The sequence below is a fragment of the Chrysoperla carnea genome, chromosome 5, assembly GCF_905475395.1.
Source record: "Chrysoperla carnea chromosome 5, inChrCarn1.1, whole genome shotgun sequence".
NCBI lineage: Eukaryota > Metazoa > Arthropoda > Insecta > Neuroptera > Chrysopidae > Chrysoperla > Chrysoperla carnea.
In genome coordinates this window covers 43,665,833-43,687,821 of record NC_058341.1, presented here as the reverse complement: position 1 = coordinate 43,687,821, position 21,989 = coordinate 43,665,833, and the positions used below count along the sequence as shown (strand labels likewise).

General features: G+C 28.2%; 3 protein-coding genes across 3 annotated transcripts; 1 reads left to right on the top strand and 2 right to left on the bottom strand.

The window, feature by feature from the left end:
* Nucleotides 1–166: 166 nt before the first annotated feature.
* On the top strand, nucleotides 167–1,106 carry LOC123299661 (synaptosomal-associated protein 29). Its single transcript, XM_044881949.1, has one exon. The coding sequence runs from the start codon at nucleotides 303–305 to the stop codon at nucleotides 1,089–1,091; it is 789 nt and encodes a 262-aa protein (XP_044737884.1). The 5' UTR covers nucleotides 167–302; the 3' UTR covers nucleotides 1,092–1,106.
* A 2,935-nt stretch (nucleotides 1,107–4,041) lies between these two features.
* LOC123300126 (larval cuticle protein LCP-17) lies at nucleotides 4,042–7,220 on the bottom strand. The gene is made up of 3 exons (XM_044882616.1): nucleotides 7,071–7,220; nucleotides 6,776–6,992; nucleotides 4,042–4,594 (listed from the first exon to the last, which is right to left on the bottom strand). Exons 1-3 carry the CDS (start codon nucleotides 7,077–7,079, stop codon nucleotides 4,227–4,229), a joined length of 594 nt encoding a protein of 197 aa, XP_044738551.1. The 5' UTR covers nucleotides 7,080–7,220; the 3' UTR covers nucleotides 4,042–4,226.
* Nucleotides 7,221–10,557: 3,337 nt separating this feature from the next.
* On the bottom strand, nucleotides 10,558–20,935 carry LOC123301861 (alpha-tocopherol transfer protein-like). Its single transcript, XM_044884796.1, has 6 exons — nucleotides 20,680–20,935; nucleotides 13,173–13,329; nucleotides 12,196–12,448; nucleotides 11,456–11,566; nucleotides 10,820–10,922; nucleotides 10,558–10,753 (listed from the first exon to the last, which is right to left on the bottom strand). Exons 1-6 carry the CDS (start codon nucleotides 20,804–20,806, stop codon nucleotides 10,599–10,601), a joined length of 906 nt encoding a protein of 301 aa, XP_044740731.1. The 5' UTR covers nucleotides 20,807–20,935; the 3' UTR covers nucleotides 10,558–10,598.
* Nucleotides 20,936–21,989: the final 1,054 nt, after the last annotated feature.

Below are 21,989 nucleotides of genomic sequence, written 5' to 3'. Positions count from 1 at the left end.
CTATGAACGTCAATTTGTTCACGAGATAAAATTTCATACTCAAGAATTTTCCCCTCTATTGTTATACAGAAATTCTTCGATTAAACATTCCAAGATTAATAAATATAAGTGATAAATAATTATCATTAATAGTTAAAATAACATAAATGCAAATAAGTTCAGTTGATTAATTATTCATTTGACGTTTATTTGTCATTGTGATAATTTGTGATGTTAAATTCATATCCCTAGTGGATTGTGATAAGTATAGTTTTGTGAAACGTAATTTTGTACTTGAAATTAAAAAAAACCAAGTTATAAAAATGTCAGGTCATAAGTATATCACAGACTCAAAAAATTTATTTTCGGATGATGATGTAGATGATAACACGTTTCTACAAAATTCCCGTCAATCATCCAACTATTACTCATCATCAAACAATGATCCAATGCGACAATTAGAAGACCAACGTATGTCAATATTAGAACGTAGTAAGCAAATTGAAGAATCCACGTTACGAAGTACACAAAAAAGTATTGGATTGTTACGTGAAAGTGAACAAGTTGGTATTGCAACTGCTGAAGAATTACAACGTCAACGTGAAAAACTTGAATTAACTGATAAACGTTTAGATGAAATTAATTCAACGTTACGATTCTCGCAAAAACATTTGAATGGTATAAAATCAGTGTTTGGTAGTTTAAAAAATTATTTATCTGGCAAACAAAATGAACAACAGAGTACGTCGAATTTAAAAGAACAATATCCACAATCTACAAGTAGGCCAACGAGTTTTGCTGGCAATAATTCGGAGGATTTGTACAAATCACATCCTTTATCACGGATAAACGATTTAGATAATGATATCAATGATGTAAGATATTCAAATTCATCGACCAGTGGGTCAAGTAATATACAAGCTGCTATTAATTCGAATTTAGAGGAAATGTTGAAGTCTACAATTCAATTAAAAGGATTAGCTATTGATTTATCCGAAGAAATTGATTCACAGAACGATTTAATCGATAATATTACCTATAAAACTGATAAAGCTGATCTAACTATTCATAGACAAAATAAGGAGATGAATAAAATTCTAAAAAAGAAATGAAATTTTTTAAGTAAATTGAATCTTTAAATTTTAATACATTTTTATATTTTAAGAATTTATTTTCAAAAGAGTCTAATTTCAATGAAACTACAATAAAATTTTCTTCAAAATTGAAAGGTAGATTTATTGAAAAGTGGTCAATACTTTCACTTGTAGTAAAATTGTTTTTTATACGTTAAAATACCGTCAATTAGTATTTTGGTTTTTATAAAATACCTACTCTGAAAGGCATATAAGTTGAGACAAAATCATAAATACACAGAAAATTGGAAAAGAGTGGTAAAGGATTTTTGTAAACAAAGAATAAGTATAAGTCATACAGTAATAAGAAAGATGTTGTTCTATATTCTATGCCTTTCAGTGTAAGAATATAATACATTGATTTCTTTAAAAAAATGTGTAAGTTATCGAATTTGTTGATTAGGAGGTCAATAGATAATGCACAAGTAAGCTGTATTTATTCGCTTTTTTAACAAATTTGCGAAGTTTAGCGGAAAAGAGCGCTCATTAGCGATCAAGAGAATACACCACTCAAGAGTGATCAAAACGATCATCCATGAATGATCACCAGCTATCTTTTCAGCTAAATGCAGCCAATAAATGCGTTTCAATTCATTTGTTTTGGGATGCGTTCAGAAATTTAAGCCATTGTATGGTTTTGCATATATTTGGCAAGAAAGTTTAAAATGATAAAATTCTGGGTATGAATTTGAACTTTAAACTATAAACCGTTATAAAACTTCAATTTTGTTTTTTACCTAACTTATCGTAATCCTCCAAAAGGCAGATAAAAGGGAAATTTCATTTCATTATGGGCTCACGATTTCTGGACATATCCCGGGTATTATTAAGCTAGCTGGCTATTAAAATATTGCAAAAGTAAACAATTAATTATAATTGATTTCAATTCAATGTATTATAAATATTACTCGTACATATCTAGAAGTTTAATTTATAGAATTTGTTAATTTAAACTTGGGTTCAGATCGAGTCAATAAAAAAGTTAATGAAAAGATCTCATTTAAAAAATTTTGTGGCGCTAAGATATTGTAAAAAGAAATTTTAAACGTTAATAGATCGATGTTAGATTGATGGGGTGCTTAGTACAAAATTTCATTATTTCGGAACTTCTATGAATGCAAGTTTGAGCAAACAGAGAAGTGTATTATGTAGCCGCTAGACCGATCTGTACTCAGGTTAAAAATTAAAAAGAAATGTAGGTTTATCACGAATGTTTATTAGATCGTGCATAATGAGTACAGTGGCGTAATGAGTACAGATGGCACTAGGTTGTAGCTGGTCGAGAAATAATATATACGTATTATCCGCGTAGCGGGTAAACATTAGAGTAAACATTCGATACAGTTAATAGAAAGAGATCCGAGTGGATATTTTGTTCTTCTACTTGAGCGTTGGACAAAGAGCACTATTTTACTACTGTATTCGTTACGTGCAACTGAAGTTCGATTAGTAGTAAGTTTCACGTGAGCGGTTCTTATCTGGTAATTCTGCCTTATTAGAACTTTCACAATTGCAATATTATTGATTTTACGCTTTCTTACGATTTATCAGATGTTTTATTTGTCTATAAAATTTCATAGAAAAATTACTGAATTCTAAAAAATTTTTTTTGTGGTGCCAAGGTTTATATTATACAGAGGTATTTCTTATAATATATTGTAATTCTGATGAAAGTTCGTCACGATGCTCTGGGGATCGACTCTTGTACTCTAGCGTCTTTAAAATCGCTTTGTTCATATTTTTATGTAAAACTGTTGGTGTGTTAAAATGTTTTTAGTGCAGCTTTAAAAACGTTTTCCTTGATTAAAAGCAGCTTTAAAAACACTAAAATCTAAAAAATGAATTTATTAAACTCGGAAATAACATCTGTTTAAATAATATAAACCTTAGTTTAGTGCAATTTTATTATTTATTTAAATAAATATCGAATGTAGTCAAGGAGAAACTTTTGATATACAAGTTTTAATTGAAAAAATGGAAATTTTGTTTTGTCTTTTGTACAACTTTCCGTATTTGAACGTTAATGAAAACGAATAAAATTATGTGTATTCATATTTTTCAAAATGTTGTAAAAAACACAATTTGTGGATTATAAATATTATAAAATTGTTGTAATATTTTTCAAGATCGATAATTAAAATGAATGCGCACCAAGTTTACAAAGTTTATATTAGAATGATACTCGGAAAAAATAATTTAAACATTTGGTGCGAATGTGTTATGTAATTCATTTAGTTTAAATTCATTTATAATTTATCAAATATATGACCAATGTTTAAAAGTAATTATTCTAAAATGTGTCATTATTATATGTATTTACAAAACATTTCGCGAAAAGAAAACAGAAAATTCGAACACTCTCTTTACAAAAAAATATTTTGTATTCTTGTTTATAAATGATATATACAATTTTTATTAAAAATGTTATGTACCTTATTTTAAAATTATTATCTAAAATGTTTATACATAAATGGTATTTGTACTATTAAAACAAATTTCAATATTTGTCAATTAGGCCTTTTGATTATTATTAATTCCTTTCTTCGAAATATTGTTTTACTGATGTAAATGCTTGGCATCTCAAAAACTAACGCGTTCAATCGTCAAATCGAGACAAAAAACCTTTCCCGATTTTTTATAATTTATCTTTCCAGTCTGGTTGACTTTCGTTTCACAATTATTACTCTTGTGATGAGAGAAAATTTCACGCTATTGTGCAAGCGCCAGGAGTGAAATTTCAAACTTTGTTTACAATATGATTTTTACATATGTTTACGTGTGAAAATACATTAATACATATGAAAGAATAGTATATTAAATTTCCTTTTATATAATTTTCTAAAGGGGTTTTCCTACAGCAGGTACTGACAATCTGAAAGCTGAAAATCGTTATATTGGATTTAAAGGTGAAGTTTTAAAACAAATTATATAAACAAATAAAGAAATTAGCATGTATTTAGTCATTAAAATTACACCATATTAAAGACAAGTATTACACAACGAGCACCTGAAACCCTTGTTAATTTGTTAACAAAAAAATAATTTATTTAACACGAAAAATTATACAAATTTACACAAATAATTAAATAAAAAAATCAACATTCTTTATTATTACTAATAAACTTCAGTTGATTGTTCAAGAGTGTTGGGTTCAGCTGTTGCTAAAATAGCTGCTCGTTCTTCGGCAATACGTGCATGTTCAGCGGCGATTTGATTAAATAAATCGTAATGTTTGTTCGTGGCACGAATTACAGATTCACTTTGTCTTGGTGTTGCTGATGGTAAACTTCCAATACCTTGTGCATGTGCATTAGCGATTTTAGCATATAAAGCATAATGTTTTTGTTTGGCAGCTTCTACAACTGGTGAATCATCTGGTAGTGGTTTTGGTGTATAATTTAATATTGGGTAAAATCCATTTTTATCAGCAACATATTCGACAGTACGTAATCGGAAACGTGGATCCACGTATTGGTAATTACCTGAAAATTTTTATTTGTTAATATATATTTGTTCCCATAATTTAAGTACTGAACCATTTTAATCGATAAATGAAAAAAATTCAAACAAAAAAATGTTGGGTTCAATTGGAGGAGGCGTCTTTTAAACACGTTTAGACACTTCTAGGCGTATTAGAAAGATGCGGTTATTTGCATTCTACGACGAATCGCTTGAAACCTACAAAAATTGGCAAACATACCCCAAAATCACGTTTTTGTGTTTTTAGGGTTTCGTACCAGCAAAATGATAACCAACGGAATCCTATTATCAAAACTCCGCTTTCGATCCTTTCATCTGTCTGTCAGCGGGTTGTATCTCATAAGCAGCAATAGTTAGACATCTGAAATATTGCCGCTATAACAAAAAACTTCGTACTTTTTTTCTTTTACAAAAGTAGGTTTTTGCAAAAATATGCCATCTTATCAAGATTTATTTCCTTTGTTAATAAAGTGTGGAAACATATTTAATCCATAAAAAGTTTATTTATCAGAATTTATAGTAGGGTAATTAATATAAACAAGGCCGTGGCTAGCCAGGGGCCGAGTGGCGGACAGTTAAGGTTTTTAGTTGTAAAATGTAGAATGCAAAGCAACTTCAAAGGATTTGCGAATAATGATGCGAAATAAACTTACGTAGACTTACAAAATTAGTTCACTTGGGGTAAACAACAAATGACAGGAGGGAAGCGACACCCCCTCCTTTGGCGACATCCTTGAATATAAATTATTATTAATCTATTTTAAGCCTTTAGTGTATAATTTATAAATATTTTTAAAATGCTTAAATATTATTAATTTTCATTCCGTGTTTGAACTAGTGACAATTACAGGTTTAAATAATCGCGTCAGAAAAAAAGTGTAACTTGTGCTCAAAAAAAATTTTTTTTTGACGCTGCCGATTTGTTTTTGAATTTGAAATTTTCACCTATTTATTGGTAGGTATTTAATAGGGCTTTTCATTTTAAAATCACGATTCACATTTGTTTCGTACTAAATGATTTATAACCAATGTGATAAAATGAATAACAAATATCTTCTATCTTAGTCCTACTTATTGCTATCAGTACGAAAAAATAAACTCTGCACTTGCGCTTATGACATGATGAAAAGGCCTATTGAATCATCCACAGGTGACTCAATTAAATAAAATTACATTAATTTTTATTTATAATCAATTTTTTTATTTAAACATATTAAATTAGTTAAAATTATTTCGCATTCTGATGCGTTTGTGCGTTTTCCATGAAAACGTAAACAGTTAGCTATAGGAAAGTTGATGGTATTTGATAAAGAATTATATTTTACACCTGCTAACATAAAATATAGGGTGTTCTATTTAAGTTAAACAAGTTATTACCGTTTAAAACTTGTAATTCTTGAGCTTTAATTTTAGAATAACTGTATAAGTAATACAATTATTCACAATTGTGACAAGAAACTCAATCGATTTGTAGGCTCCAAGTTAAATTTGGTTTGGAAAACGGATATAAGCTTTGAGAATTTATACATTATAATATACAGTGTGTTCTATTTAAAAAAAATACAACTTTGGTACCTCGTGTTTTCCGGAAATTTTTTAAAATGTACAGATAAGAACCCTCCATCTATTCCAGAAACAAACTTTTCTTAAAATCGTGCCTTAATCTTTCGTGATATATCGAATAACCCTGTGTACATTTACCTAGAATATCGTGAATAACCTGTATACATGTACCTAGTAACTAGAATCATAGAATGTGCTTGCTCTAATTTTTAATGCAGAACTGAACACATGTTCATCATTATTTGAATATCGAAAAATTTTTTTTGTTTTTAAGATTTTTTTTGGACAAATCAAAAAAAAGTTTTTTTCAATTTATCTTGGGATTTCGTTCAAAACTTCATTTTTAAAAAGAAACCTACAAAATTTAAATTTATATGATCTAGGCTTTTTACTTTCTCGAGAAATCAAGGACGCTCACATGTATGCACTCAGAATAATAAATAAAATCCTATTTTTCAATTTGGGGGACCACAAAACGTAAAAATTTAATAAAATTTCGCATTTTCGCATAACCTAACTTAAAACGTATGGTAGATTTGAAATGGAATTAAACACACATGATATTCTAGTACATTCCAGAAATATTTGACGATGTACAGTAAGTTTCATGATTGACTTACCTCTAACAACACCTGAACCGTCACTACCTTCAGAATGTGAACGATCTAAATGTCCAGGTGCACGTCCAGCCGTATATGAAAAGTAATATGGTCTTGGAGGCGGTTGTGGGGTCGTTGTAGTTTCAACATATTCTTCAACATATCCTTCTTTATTTAAAATATGTGATACATCACACAAACTCACTGTAAATACAGTACTTAAGATTATAGAAATTATCTGAAAAAAAATGAAGTAATAGATAACTTTCACTTCTTGTAATAAGAAAAAACCAAAAAAATAAATTTTATTACTTACCAATTTCATGTTTAAAAAAATAGCTCTGTAAGATCCAAATCCGTATTGTAAGATTGACTGCTGACACGATGCGTAATGAATTTTAATAACTTAATAAATATATTTAAAAAAATATTTAGTGAAAGTAAAATTTACAAAAAAATATTTATTTTTAACTCTTTTAACGGAATCTCTTTCTTTAATGATTCTTCAATGTTAACATTGGTTCGTGTGTGAATTATTATTGGATTAATTTCAATATATAATTTTAATTATAATTAGTCATCGAATACTATTATTGCTTAGTTTTTATTGGATTTCAAAATAATTGTTTGTGGAAAAAAAAATTTTGAAAAAAGATTTATGTAAATTAGGTAATTTTTTTGAAGATATTTTTAATAATTACGTCATGATCCCATGTCGTGATGTTTTTGCTCATCAATATTCACAAAAAAAATTGATTTTTATGATTCAGAAATATTAAAATGACCTTTAAATTTTGTCTCAGGCGTAATTTTTTGTATATATATTTTAAAATAAATTATTATTTTAATTTATAACTGAATTAAGAAGCATGAAATCTTTTTTTTTGTATTTTCAGTTGCAGATAAATCGAATTTCATCTTTTTATTGTTTATCCAAATTGAGTTTCAACAATCAATATTTTGAAAAAAAACGTGGGTATTCAATTTAACATAATTTATGTGATTTTTTTATGCACATGCGGACGCATGCGCTTCACTATCTACTCAATTAAGACCACAGTCTGTGATCCAGATTGTGTATCGGGTGATCAACGAAATACACTTGATATGTAATTCATTTTTGCGCTGAAGCTATGGGAATTTAATGCTAAGAAAGACTCTATCTAGCGGTAGAAAAAATGAATATATATATATATATATATATATATATATATATATATATATGTTAGCTCTCCTAGATACATAATATTTAACGGAAAGATTGTTTACAATGTTGTATTATTGCATTTCATACATACATATATAAAATAGGTTGTTAATGTCATAATTTTTGACAACAAACAATTTTGCTAAAGAATTATGTAAAACATTAAAATAGTTATTTTAACTTGGGTCACTATGTCGTTTAAATACTGTTGTAATGTACCAATGTGCAAATCCTCAAAAAAATATAAATCCCGATTTATGCTTCTATAAATTCCCAAAGTATAGTGAAAAACTAAAATGCTTAACAGAAGACAAGTTTAAAAACTTAAAATTCAAAGTGTGTGTACCAGAGTGTGTGTCTTCATTTTTAACCCCTGAACTAAAAAAGGGGTATTATAAGTTTGACCAGTATGTGAGTGTGTCTGTCTGTCTGTCTGTGGCATCGTAGCGCCTAAACAGATGAACCGATTCTAATTTTTTTTGGTTTCGTCTGAAAGGTAATTTAACGTAGTGTTCTTAGCTATATTTCAAGTGCAAGTTTAGGGTTCCGTACACGAAAAAAAAAACAAAAAAATTAGCGACGATGTTCAAAATGCCTTAAGGAAAATGGTAATTTAATGGTGAGTGTTCTTATATATGTTTCAATGCTTTTTTAAATTTTGTGAATTTCACTTGTTAAAAAGTGATTTTTTGAAAGATATTGTTACAAACTATTTGAACATATAATAGGTTGGCTGATAAGTCCCCGGTCTGACACATATATGGCGTCGCTAGTATTAAATGCATATTATTTTTATATAGTACCAACCTTCAAATGATTCGTGTCAAAATTTGACGTCTGTAAGTCAATTAGTTTGTGAGATAGAGCGTCTTTTGTGAAGCGACTTGTGTTATTGTGAAAAAAATGGAAAAAAAGGAATTTCGTGTTTTGATAAAATACTGTTTTCTGAAGGGAAAAAATACAGTGGAAGCAAAAACTTGGCTTGATAATGAGTTTCCGGACTCTGTATTTTTTCCCTTCAGAAAACAGTATTTTATCAAAACACGAAATTCCATTTTTTCCATTTTTTTCACAATAACACAAGTTGCTTCACAAAAGACGCTCTATCTCACAAACTAATTGACTTACAGACGTCAAATTTTGACACGAATCATTTGAAGGTTGGTACTATATAAAAATAATATGCATTTAATACTAGCGACGCCATATATGTGTCAGACCGGGGACTTATCAGCCAACCTGTTATACAAATACAAATATGATACATCTTTTGTCTTTCTATTCAATGCAAAAATCAGCTGAATCTAAAAAAATGGTTGCCATGTTTTTTACTCGTGGCGCTGACATCTTAGCGTTAAAATCTCATAACCAATTAAACCAAATTTTTCCCCGGAAATTAATCTAACTTCAATTTTAACATTATAAACTTATTACCTATTTTTTTGAGATATCGGACAGTTTTTAATTTTCTTGCTCGGTCATTAATTTTAAGTACTAATAATAAATTGATTTTTAGAAGTCAGCTTTCATTAAACATCGTTTGGCTCTATCAATGTGTTTTCTAGTATTGTGTCTTATTTTACCATGTTGTCGTAAAAAATCAAAAGATGAAAATGGTGAAACTCGACGTCGTTATTGTTGGAAAAATAAATCTACAAATGGAAAGGCTACATTTTGTCAAAAATTGGAACTTTATTGATTTGCAGCGATTAGGAGATTACTGTGATCTGCACACATTATCATAAAAAATTTTTAAATAAAATTACCGGCATTTATACTTTTAAACTTAAATATCTGGCAACTTCGAAAAAGCTGGGTTTTTTGGGCACCTTATTGTATGTGGTATCGTTGGATAGGGCTTTGAAAAGGAAATAAAGGGTTTCAGGTGAATTTATATACCCCCAAAGTTGAAAATCTTTTGCCAGAAACCTTCTTGTCTTCTATCAGGATAGTAGTAATGCCATCTTTTAATACTTTCTTTAGTTAAAATTATGTCGTTCATTTCGATAAATAAGTGGTAGAGGGGGAAGAGCATTAAAAATGTAATGTCTTAAAATTCGTTTAAGAACACGTTTATCCCAAATAAATTTTAAATTTTCAACCAAATTTTTCGCTAGCAAACATTTTTTTTTTCAAAATTTCGATTTTCAATCGATAATTGTATAAAAAAAATTCCAAAAAAGGCCATTTCTTTGGAATGTTTTGCAATGACTTTTCACAATATTTAATATTTTGTTTGTTAATACCAGAAAAAATGGAGCTTTTGTGGATTCGTTTGCAGGGTTTTCAAGACCTATCCATCGATATTGCAAGTGCTCAAAAAATATTCATCTTTCAAAGAAAAAATTAAAATTTTTACGAAAGGCAATAATTGTTTTTTGCGCTGCTTACGACTTGCCCAATTTTTTAAATAATAATTCGTAAAATGGTTTCGAATATTTATAGATTTTATACATACTAACCGAATAACCTTAATAACTGATTAATATCAGATTAAAAAAAAAAAAACATTGATAAACATTTGTGATAAAACTTTTAATTTTTAATTAATTAAGTAATACAACAAATTAATGATCGAAATAAATATACAAAAAACAAATTTAACTTTTAATAAAACACAACAATTGATTAATTATATTAATCGATATCCAATTTTTTAAATGATCCCTCAACACCAAATAAATCTCCTGCAGTTTTTGCTTTACCAGGGCGTTTCGATTCAATAACTCGATTATTTTGTTCATCATCAATAAACCATTGATAATTTTCACTGATTTTCTTAATTGTTTTTTCTGATTAAAAAAATTAACAAATTTAGTTAAGCGTATACCATACTAATAAATTTCAAATTTTTTTACCGTGTATTTCTTTGTAACTTGGTCCTTGACCTCCAAGGTCACTTGGTGCCAATCTTTGAGGAACATGTTTGAAAAATTCGTCTAATTTTGTGTGAGTGTATAGCTAAAAATTATAAATATGAAAAATGAAGAACTTAATTACTATTTTTTTTTTAAATTTTTCATAAAATTAAATGGATTTTTGTAAAATTTATCTCTTTTAGAGTCTTAGATTCTAAAAATGAATTTCTCTAAGATATCGTTTTAATCATTTAAATTCATTTAAATCACACAGTATAGGCAATATATATCACTTCAATGTAAAAAATACGATAAAAAATTACACAATCCATTGATTTTTGGTTTCGGTTAAAATTTTTTGAAAACTATGGATTAAGGCAGTTTTGATCGTGATGATCAAAAGTTGTTATGGACTCAACCCTCAAAAATCCTTCCCTTCCGATCTACGGCCCTTCAAAGGGAAAAAACTATAGATTTCCGTATTTTCCACACAGTTGTGTTACAAACGTTGTTTATATTTCGGTATAACGATTTTTCTCGTTGGTAAAATGTTTCTTAGGTATCGATATGTCAAGACCCTGTAGATTGAACCTTCCAAATACTGATAATTTAAAAAATATGTGAATATGATCATACCACGTCCATTAATTCCTTCTTCATGAATGGTTTCATTAAAGCCAAAATTTTATCCATAAATGGTACCGCATTTATAAAATGTAATCCCTTTAATCTAAATGGTAATGCTTCCTAAAATTATATAAAAATAATTAAAACATGAAAAGCCATCATTCATGGGCAAAGAAAGCGGGTCAGTTTTAATTCAAAGTTTGGAAATCAATGAAGATTTTTATTGGCTTTATTTATAATCAAACCTGGATACTAATTAAGTAATTACACATTTTGTATCAAAAATAATCTTAATATCAAAGCTCGGCTCATCCAGAAAATTAATAACATCTCAGAAATTACGAATTCAATTGGATTAATCGTCAATTTTTAATGGGTAAAAATCATGAATTTATTTTTGTTTCAGAATTTGATGAAACTTAATTAAGGATAATTTTGAAAAAATACAAAATCGGTTTATTTAACATTTTAATGAGTAGTATTTGAGGCACCATCATAAATCCTTTGTGATAAAAGATTTCATTTCAGAGAAATTCTGGGCTTCGAAAAATACTCATTTAGTCATAAAATGGGATAGATTTTTGTTTTCTGGGTTCTAATTACTCAAAAAACGAAAATCTTACCCGTCCAATCAACAAAATGATTCAATTTTTGTGTTTTTTTTTACCAAAATTACGCTTACTCTCAAAATTACAAGAAAATTTGAACTCGATTTCTTTGCCTACGATTATATTTAATTTGATAATTACTTGTAAATAATATAAAAATTTTTTCATTGCCATTAAACCTAATCTGGCTACATGGCCCAAAACAACGCCATCCATATCGAATACAATTACATGCCCTAGTGCAGTGCCTTCTTCGAGTAACCATAAATCACAAACCATGCTAAATAATTTACATCCATCTGTATAAACATAACGATTTGGATCACCTATTGCTAATTTAGCAAAAATTACTTTGTATCCTTGATCTGTTAAACCGGGAGATGGTCCATAAATACTTAAAATTAAAAATTGTATTCATTATTTTAGTCATCTTTAATCACTCATTTTTCTAGAGACTGATTTTCTAGTAAAAAATATAAATTTTCTTTATTAAAATTGGAGATAATTTCTGGCACATTTTTCTAGACATCATTCTGAATCTGACGAGCTATCACACGTATTTTTACGTCCTGTATTTCTATATTTCACCAATTTGAACTTGTTGACTAGACTATGGCATCCGTATAAAATCTACCAACTGGTCATTATTATGTTTTTTTGTGATTGGAAATAAAACTGAGCATTAACACAACGAAAAGCAACTACAAGGTTTCGATTATTCAAATCTCAAGTTGTAATATTATATGTTATCAAAATGAGTTTTTCTACAATAGTTATACAGTTGTGTAATGTGTATTGCATACACGAATTGATATTTTACAAAATGGATTTTTTTTATTCATGACAATAAATATTAAATATAATAATTAATTAGTGTTAAATAATATTCAAATTAAGACGAGCATTTCTGTGGGCTGTATTATGCATTTTGTTAAAATATATCCCCTTAAAGACCCACAATAAAAATATTTAGCTAAATTATAAAATTATTAATAATTAGCTATATATTAATAATTTTATAATCTAGCTAAATATTTTTATTGTGGGTCCTTAAGGGGATATATTTTAACAAAATGCGAGTGTTAAATAATATTAATTTACTTTTTTTAAAGACTTACATAACGTCTAATATTTCTTTAACAGTTTTATTTTTTGCATCACGATTACAAAAAAATTCTGGACAATGTGTTCGAACTGTATAGTAATTGTCAATTGTAATTTTTGCTAATTCCATTCGATAGTAACAACTATGTAGAAATAAAATAATTTCCAATTCTGTAAATAAAAATATATAATATTATTAAAAAACTAATAATAAAAATCTTAATTATTTGATTAATAAAAATTGTTTTAAAACACAAATTTTGAAATTTTCCGGTTATTATATGAATAAAACGCATTGTACTACTACTTCTGCGAAATCTGACCCATTTGACCCCCCTTATATTATTTGATGGGTTTACTATGAAATTAGAATCATTAAACTCACTAATTGAAGCTACCTTTAAATTTTCAACTCGACTCTATCTTCCATAGTTTTTGAGAAAATGGAAACTTAAGTGTTGCCCTTATTTGGTCTCTCAGGGGAAAAAAATATGTACGAAAAAATGTTTCAAACGAAAGTTGTTTATTTTTGATAGGTTAAATAATTATTATTGTTTTTAATACAAAAAAAAATATTAAGTATTCAGTTTAAGCAGTTTCGAGAGCTGTTAATTTATTGCGATCAAAATCCATGATTCAATACTTAACAAATTTTTTTTTTTAATAACAATAATAATTATTTAATAATTTATTTTTATAATCTATCAAAAATCATTAATTAATCATTCTCAGTCAGAGTCGAATAGTTTATTTTTTTGTTACAATGGTTCTGATTGGCTGCCTATTTTAATTCTAACTATTCGTGCATCTAATAAAAAAATTGAGAACTTTTCGTTTAAGAATTTTATTTTCTACCTGATGTAACAAAAACGTGTGGTACCTACGGGACACCCTGTATATATATAGGGTATAAAAAACTACATCCCATCTGAGTGGGAATATAACATATATCGCAAATGAAACTGCAAATTATGTTCATTGTGCGAAAGAAAAATATATCAAGATATCAAGAAAATTACGTAGTTTAACTTCATTACCACCCCTTCACTCATGTAATTCAGCGTAGTCTTTGAATTTACCTTCCCCCCCCCCCCCTCTTGACCAGGCTATAAAGTTCGCTGAAATTCGTTACTTTCATAGTTAGGCGTAAACAAACAAATTTGTCCGCAGGTTACTGAATATTTTTTAAATGACTTCGAATACAAAATTTGGAGTTTCTCTATTGATATTTTCTCAATTTCTCTATAAGTCGAATATGTACAAAAATATATTTATCACAATTTATATAAAACATTTTTTTTTTTACAATAATTCAAAGGTTGGAACGTTATTTGCTTGCTTCCAAAGATCATACCCACAGGAGATTGTTACTATTTTAATTCATGGATGTAATATTTTGATTTCACTCATACAATCAAAAATAATTTAATAGTAAGGTATCTACAAACAATAGAACACAGATGAGGAAAATATTTACGTATTGATTGATTATGTGGAAACAAAACCAAGTTATGTAATAAAGGAGGTATTATTAAATTGAATGAAAATAAAAGAAATTCAATACGATTGAAAAAATCAAGGCCTTTTTTACAACAACAATTAAGTACTTGCAATTATAACTGAAATATTCATTCATTATGTATTTTGATGAAATAATTCTTTATTAGCATATATTTCAAATCCGTTATTTTTACAGTTTGGCAGTATTAAAACGTTTTAAGAAAATTGATCGCAAGGACAGCAGATTACGACGAGGTTGCGAGGAAAATTTCTCTAGAGCGACATTCTAGGGGAAAATGCATGAAGTAGTGATATTTAAAAATTATCAATAACTTAAAATTCTTACTTTTTGCTTTTGTTTACTTTTAATCATGATATTTATTTACATCATGGTCTCTCGATTATAATTGATGATTTTTAATATGATACATATAGCGTAAACTAAATATTGACAAATGTCTTGTCTAGTAATCTTAATTAAAGATAATTGAATAGAGAATGAATTTAAAATTATTTTTTCTATAAATTTTAAAATGTCTCTTAGAGTGATAGTGCTGATAAAATTTTCGTTGCTTTTATTTATTTCTAATCGATTGTTATTAATAGTCGTTAATTTATTGTTCGCAATAGCCATTAACTAAGTCAATCCGTACAGAATTCTGCGATGCAGTATTCGTGGCTAAGAACAGGCTAGAGAATTTATATATCTGTGACTACCTCGAACCATGCGGAATTTTGCTGTCGTAGTTACTGTAACCCGTGACTAAAAACAACAAACAGCAAATTTTGTAGAAAAGTGGTGACAAAAAATTAAAAGTTCTTAAATTAATATTAGAAAATATTTATTAAAAATAGTAATTATACATATATCTAGGCTATTAAAAGAGCATTTGTAAAAACTAACATGTTTGCCTAAGAACATTTTGAGAATTATACGCCTAGAGTATTGGCAGAGCATCTGTAAAAACTAACATATTTGTTTAATAACTTATTATTTAAATTTATTTAAGTTTATGATAATTTTTCGTTCAAATTATATGCCTAGGTTGTATTTTCCTAAGCGGGACATTTTTAGACTGGGAGTATATTTTTCGTCAAACCTAGACAGAATAAGTTTGAAAATGAGAGGTGAATCAAGGAATTTGATAAAGGAATAAAAAAGATAAGGGTAGGCCAGAAAAAAAATTGCTAGAATATATAAGATTTTTAATAAATAAAGCCAATAAAATTTTACCCTTATCGCGGAATTAATTTTAATTGTTCGTTTTGATTTCTATTTTCAAAATATCTCGATATGACAGCTCAAAATTTGGCCAAAATATCTGTCACACCAGTTTATAATATAACTTCAACCCTCGGAAATATTTCTGCCAGAATAAGCCCTGACACACTTAGTCTATATTGTATATCGTTAAATAATATTGATTCATTTGCGAAATTTTGAAATCCGTGTAAGTGCAGTTTTACTGTCACGGGCTCCAGGACTATAATGGTAATTATTCCCATTTCATTATATCTGAGAAATTCCAAATTTTGTATTTAGAATTTAAAAAATTAGTAACTTATTTATGTCAAATATTTTCATTTTTTTTAAATTTATCGAGATATCCCTAATTTTGTGTTTTCTACTACTATCACAAATATTTAACTTGAAATTGGAAAAAATGAGCGTTAAATTCAAATAAAATTTATTTTCTTCAATCTGCAGCTTGATTAATATGTATTTCACTATTGTTATTTACTCCAATTATCTTAGGGTTTCACCTTGGAATCTAACGGATTAAGCTTTTTCGTCCAAACGTACAAAAGGGCGCAAAAATCAGTTTTTTGAGAATATCTCGTTTACTTTCCTTTCAATCGTATTTACATTTATTATAAAAGTTCTGCTTCGTCGTCTATTTCAAAAAGGATTCAACGTACAAAATAAAGTTTCAAACAACTTTTTTAGAGAATTTAATCCTTTGAATCTTTTACAATAAATATAAATAGATACGATTGAAGGAAAAGGAAACGAGATATTCACAAAAAAATGATTTTTGCTACCTTTGACCTTGAATATCTATGGACGCACGAACGTGCCCATATGTGACCTTTAAGTAACATTTTTTGTACTATAAAAATAAAGGTTTTTATAAAAATTCAGTTTATTTTGTTAGATTCCGAGGTTGACCACTTTTTTTGACTAAAATAATCGGGTTAATTATTAAGCAAAAATAACAGCTATTTTACTGCCTGATTTGACAAACGGCGTTGTCTTAATTTTTATATGGCTTTCTTTTAATTTTTATAAACTTTCTTAATTTTTATATTGCTTATTGCTTATTACTTTGATTTTAAGGGGGGAATACAATAATATACTATCAAGAAATTAATAAATTAAAACCGGAAAATCGTACATTTTGAAATTGAATTTATAAATAAGAACAAAACATTGACATTCGTGTGTTTCAACAAAATAATTTTTATTCGTATTAAAAAATATATAAACACTTTTTTTCAAGGTTTGCAACCTACCATATTATTTTTATTAGTACACATGATTGCCCAAACCAAATGTAATAAATACTAATTGTACTTTGTGTTTTATGCTTTATGGAACATTTAACAATTTCACAAACACATGAAAAATTACCGGTTGAAAAATCTACGGTACAAACAAAGAATGAACTAGAATCGAGATTTTTAATTGGTGTTCAAATCTTAATAAACTCTGTGTAGAATTTGTATACATTGTTAACAAGTAAAAACAAACTATTGACTGAGTAAATTGTTGAAATTCCATGCATAGACAGTGTTGATTACTCTATCACATTAAACATACATACATGTTACACATACATAACTGATATCCCCAAATAATACATAGTATACAATTGACATCTAATTTGCGCCCTCACGGGTAAACAGTGATGTTTACGAAAAAATTTTTCAAACAAAAGTTGGTTATTTTTTTTGTATAAGGAATATTTTTCACATTTAAACTTTTGTTCTATCTCTAACGGTTTACAAGATGGATCCTACGGATCCAAGACCCAATTGACCTATATTGCTCATTTACGAAGTCGACCTCTCATTTACGTCCTGAGTATGCTGTAAAAATTATAGCTTGATATATTTTTTCGTTTTTGATCTATCGCGTTGACAGACAGACGGGCAGACAACCGAAAATGGACTAATTAGGTGATTTTATAAACACCTATACCAAAGTTTTGTTCATAGCATCAATATTTTTAAGCGTTACAAACTTCGGACTAAACATAGTATACCTTGCATATTACATATATGCATGGTATAAAAATATCGAATAGTTCGAAAAGTTTTTGTTGCGAAAAAAAATGTTCCAAATTCGAAATAATAATTCGAAAAATGTTAAAATCTTATTGACTGTGAATTAGAAAAAGTCTTTATAGTGTTTGCTGCAGTTTCCCGTACACGCTTTCTTGCTACTGGAAATATTCCAAACGTTCTTAAGGTAGTATGAGCGCCAAGGGAAGTTTAGATTTGTGGTTGAAATAGTTTGTAACTTATTTTCAACTTTGATGATTAATTTTGTTCTAACTCCTGACGAATGAATGTAGACGAGAAATAAGCATACAATTCCTTGGTTTTTGAAATATCGCTAAATAATTAAATAAAATATTCAATTTTCGATATTTTGAAAATTACTCCAGGTAACGAAAAATTTTATTCTTACTTTTCGTCTTATATTGTCAAGTTATAACATAATTCACCACCAAAATTGAAAAAAATAACCTTTTTAAAATTTATGTCCCCACTGCCGCGCTCATACATCCTTAATTAGTCGGGCACAGCGGGTTTTTGTTGTTTTCAATAATTTATTAAGGTTTTAACTTGAAAATAGTTTTGGAGAAATCTCCATCGTTTTCCCACAAGACCAATGTAAAGTATTCCTACTTTTGAAGTCATTTATTTATTTAAATAATCGGTATTTAAATAATCGGGCATCCCCCCTTAAAATAGAATTGATTTAGACTAAGTCCAACTTCATATAAAAAAAATCAAGCCCTTTATCCAAAATTGCTCTGGCGCTCGTACATCCTTCACAAATTTTTACAAAGATATGTACATTTATGCCCCTTTTCCCTCCAAGTATTTCTTCTGCACCCATTTGAAGATCTATGTTCATGATAAGTAGCAGGTTGGTCCAGTAGAGTTTCAGAGATATGGAAGAACATTGCCCATCACGCATCGAATAAAATAGACTTCTATGTATATTAGATTGCAACATGATTTTTATCTTTTATACTCTTTGTTTGTGTAATGTGATTTTAACATTTAATTGTAGGTAATTCTTTATCAAGATGTCACATTATATGCATGTCTAAGGTCACTAAAAAAGTCAAGGATGTGTAAATATATTCACAAAATATTTCCTTCTATTATCAACATGCAATAGATGAATAATTGCATTGTACCGAAAAAAATAACATTTTTTTGCATATTTTATCAGCATTTTGTAAAAAAAATGCATTTTTGTTATTGTTACACCAGAGAACAAGTGTTCGAAGAAGCGTTCAGAACCTGTTGACCGGCCAACCTATTTTTTCTAGAAAAGGTAGTGAAATTTTATTTTAAATAAAATTTCAAAAATTTACGAAGTTTTTACTCGAAAGCTGGAGGGCTTAGAGAAAAATGTCTAGGGTTTCAAATTTTGATCCCATTTATATGACAATTCGCAATCTGCACTTTTACGTTCAGGAGAATTTTTTAGGCGAGATCCTTCAAAAATTTTCCATGCGAAAATTACTCCCATGTTTGCAAAAAACTACTCATGCGTTTTTCACAGCAGATGAATATGCCGAAGATATTACTTCATTATCTGACCGGAAAACATTCAGCGTGATAGTAAATCTAATAATTATAGGCAGGCGTGATTGAACTTCAAAAGACGCAAAAATTATTGTACAGCAATTTTTATATCATAGATATATGAAATATATCAAGGTATACTAAGTTAAGTCCCAAGTTTGTAACGCTTAAAAATATAGATGATACGAACAAGATTTTGTTATAGGTGTTCATAAAATCACCTGTGTTTCTGCCCGTCTGTCAACACGATAACTAAAAAACAAAGAGATATCAAGTTGAAATTTTTATAGCGTGCTTAGGACGCAAAAAGTTAGGTCGAATTCGTAAAAGCAACAAAGGTCAATTTGTTCTTGTAAACCGTTAGAGATGGAACCAAAGTTTAAATGTTCCTATAGAAAATGTTCGTTTTAAAAAAATTAACAACTTTTTTTTGAAACATTTTTTCGTAAAAATCACTGTGTACCCGTGAGGGCGCAAATAAGGTTAGAACATTATATAGTATGCATACAGGTATTGTATATATTTAAAATTTATACGTTACATATATTATATATGTGTTTGTTTATAGCATATAATATATTTACTGAGAAAGTGAAAAGAAAGATACTCTTATTACTTTGTGTGTAAGAGTGACTATCTTTCTTTACTTACATGACATAAAAAAACAAACGATTGCGTAATCAACACTGTCTATATATGGTATTTCAACAATTAACTCAGTCAATTAAAGTAAATGGTTTCAGTCAGTAAATGGTTTTAGAGAGCTTTTTGAAGAATTTGAACACTGAAGAAGTTCAAAATAGAGCAACTATGTTAGCAACGATATATTCGAGTGATTTAAAAAAATGCTTTTTGGATAAATTTATCCATTTACGTTCTTATTTACCTAACGATAGCTCGAACCGCAGAAAATTACCCCGAACAACTAACACGATTTTACAAATTCTAAAAAATAAAGAACTTGAAACTAAATAACTATAAAAAAGATCTTTATTGATAGATTTTTATTACGGGGGGCACTAATTTTTGCAACTGCTTACGTGCGCAAAATTTTTTAATCCATCTCTGAGTTAGATGGGGAATAAATTCGTTGCTTTACTCAAAATGCCTCAATTATAATGCTACTTCAAATTATGGTTCATGAACCACAATTATATAAACAAAAAATTTTAAAATATCGTTTGGACCAACCTGTAACATTTGGTAAATGTGGCTGTTTATCCATCCATTCTTGTAACGCCAGTACATCTTCTTTTCGTAAATTTGGTGAATTCTTTTTATATTCCTCATCAACAGAAATTGGTGTTATAATTGCCATAATTTATAATTTTTTTTAATCTAACAAATAATAATTAAAATAAAACACGCGCACCACTATGAGATTTGCACACAGTAATAAAAATAAAATTATTATGAAAATATTAAAAAAATTGTTCAAAAGTATATATATAAATAAAAGATAAAAAAAAAAAAATTTGCGTGTTTTCAGTTCTTCATCTGATATTTATATGAATTAAACATTATTTCTAATATTGAACACTGTAATCTACCTCAATACAATTTATATTTTGTGTTTGGCCTTGTAAAAATAATTTAATTTTTTTAGAAAATAAAAGTGATTGTAAAGTCTATTCACTTTTACAGCATTGTAGTCGCCCTATTAGCTTAGTTGGTTAAGGCGTAACCAATTCCGTCCGCGGTATGCTTAGAATAGCGGGTTCGATTCCCGCCGTCACAACAAAATTAATTTAATTAATAGTTGTGATGGGTTGGTGTAGTGCATGGCATATGTATGAAGGAGTTGCACTCAGCGTCTGAAATTGAGGAGCTGATAAATGAAATTAATTATCAGCGGAAAGCCGTTTCGGCCTGATTACTTTGTACTGATCTATTTTTTCTCTACTAAAAGGCATAGTTTTCGAGTAATTTGAAAAAATAGTTTAAAAATTGTGGAAAATCGTTGATTTTTCCAAAATTATCCTTTTTTTCTCGAAATAAAAAATTTTTTTATTCTACAGGTAAAAAACTTGGCATAGGTGACCTTGTTGCCTCCAAAACTTAAAACAGTAAATATCTATATCTATATCTAAATATATTATAAATGCGAAAGTAAGCATGTTTGTTTGTTACGCTTTCACGCTAAAACTAGAGAATGATTTTTAATGAAACTGTACAGCAATATAGCTCATACTTCAGAATAACACATGAGATATAATTTATAAAGATATATTAATAAAATAAAAATTAATTTAATTTGTCATTACCATACATTACAAATTTCTTTAAAAGTAGTCATTTAACATTACCATAAATTACAGATGTCTGTAAAAATAGTCAATATAAAATATTTCACGGTCATCTTTTCTGATATACTCAATGAATAATTACGACTATTATACATTTAAAAAAATAGATAACCATACATATATTATACCTGTGTAAAACAATCCTTACCATTATTTCGAGTGTTATAGAAAAGGGCTAAGCGAGAGCAATCGTTA

Bases quoted from the DNA above. Each gene is read 5' to 3' on its own strand.
- LOC123299661 (XM_044881949.1), top strand. From the start codon at position 303: ATGTCAGGTCATAAGTATATCACAGACTCAAAAAATTTATTTTCGGAT.
- LOC123300126 (XM_044882616.1), bottom strand. The intron at 4,595-6,775 runs GTAAGTCAATCA...AAAAATTTTCAG, and splicing joins CGGTTCAGGTGTTGTTAGAG to GTAATTACCAATACGTGGAT.
- LOC123301861 (XM_044884796.1), bottom strand. From the start codon at position 20,806: ATGGCAATTATAACACCAATTTCTGTTGATGAGGAATATAAAAAGAAT. The intron at 12,449-13,172 runs GTAAGTCTTTAA...TTTAATTTTAAG, and splicing joins AAAGAAATATTAGACGTTAT to TATTTATGGACCATCTCCCG. The intron at 11,567-12,195 runs GTAATTATCAAA...ATATAATTTTAG, and splicing joins AATTTTTATATTATTTACAA to GAAGCATTACCATTTAGATT.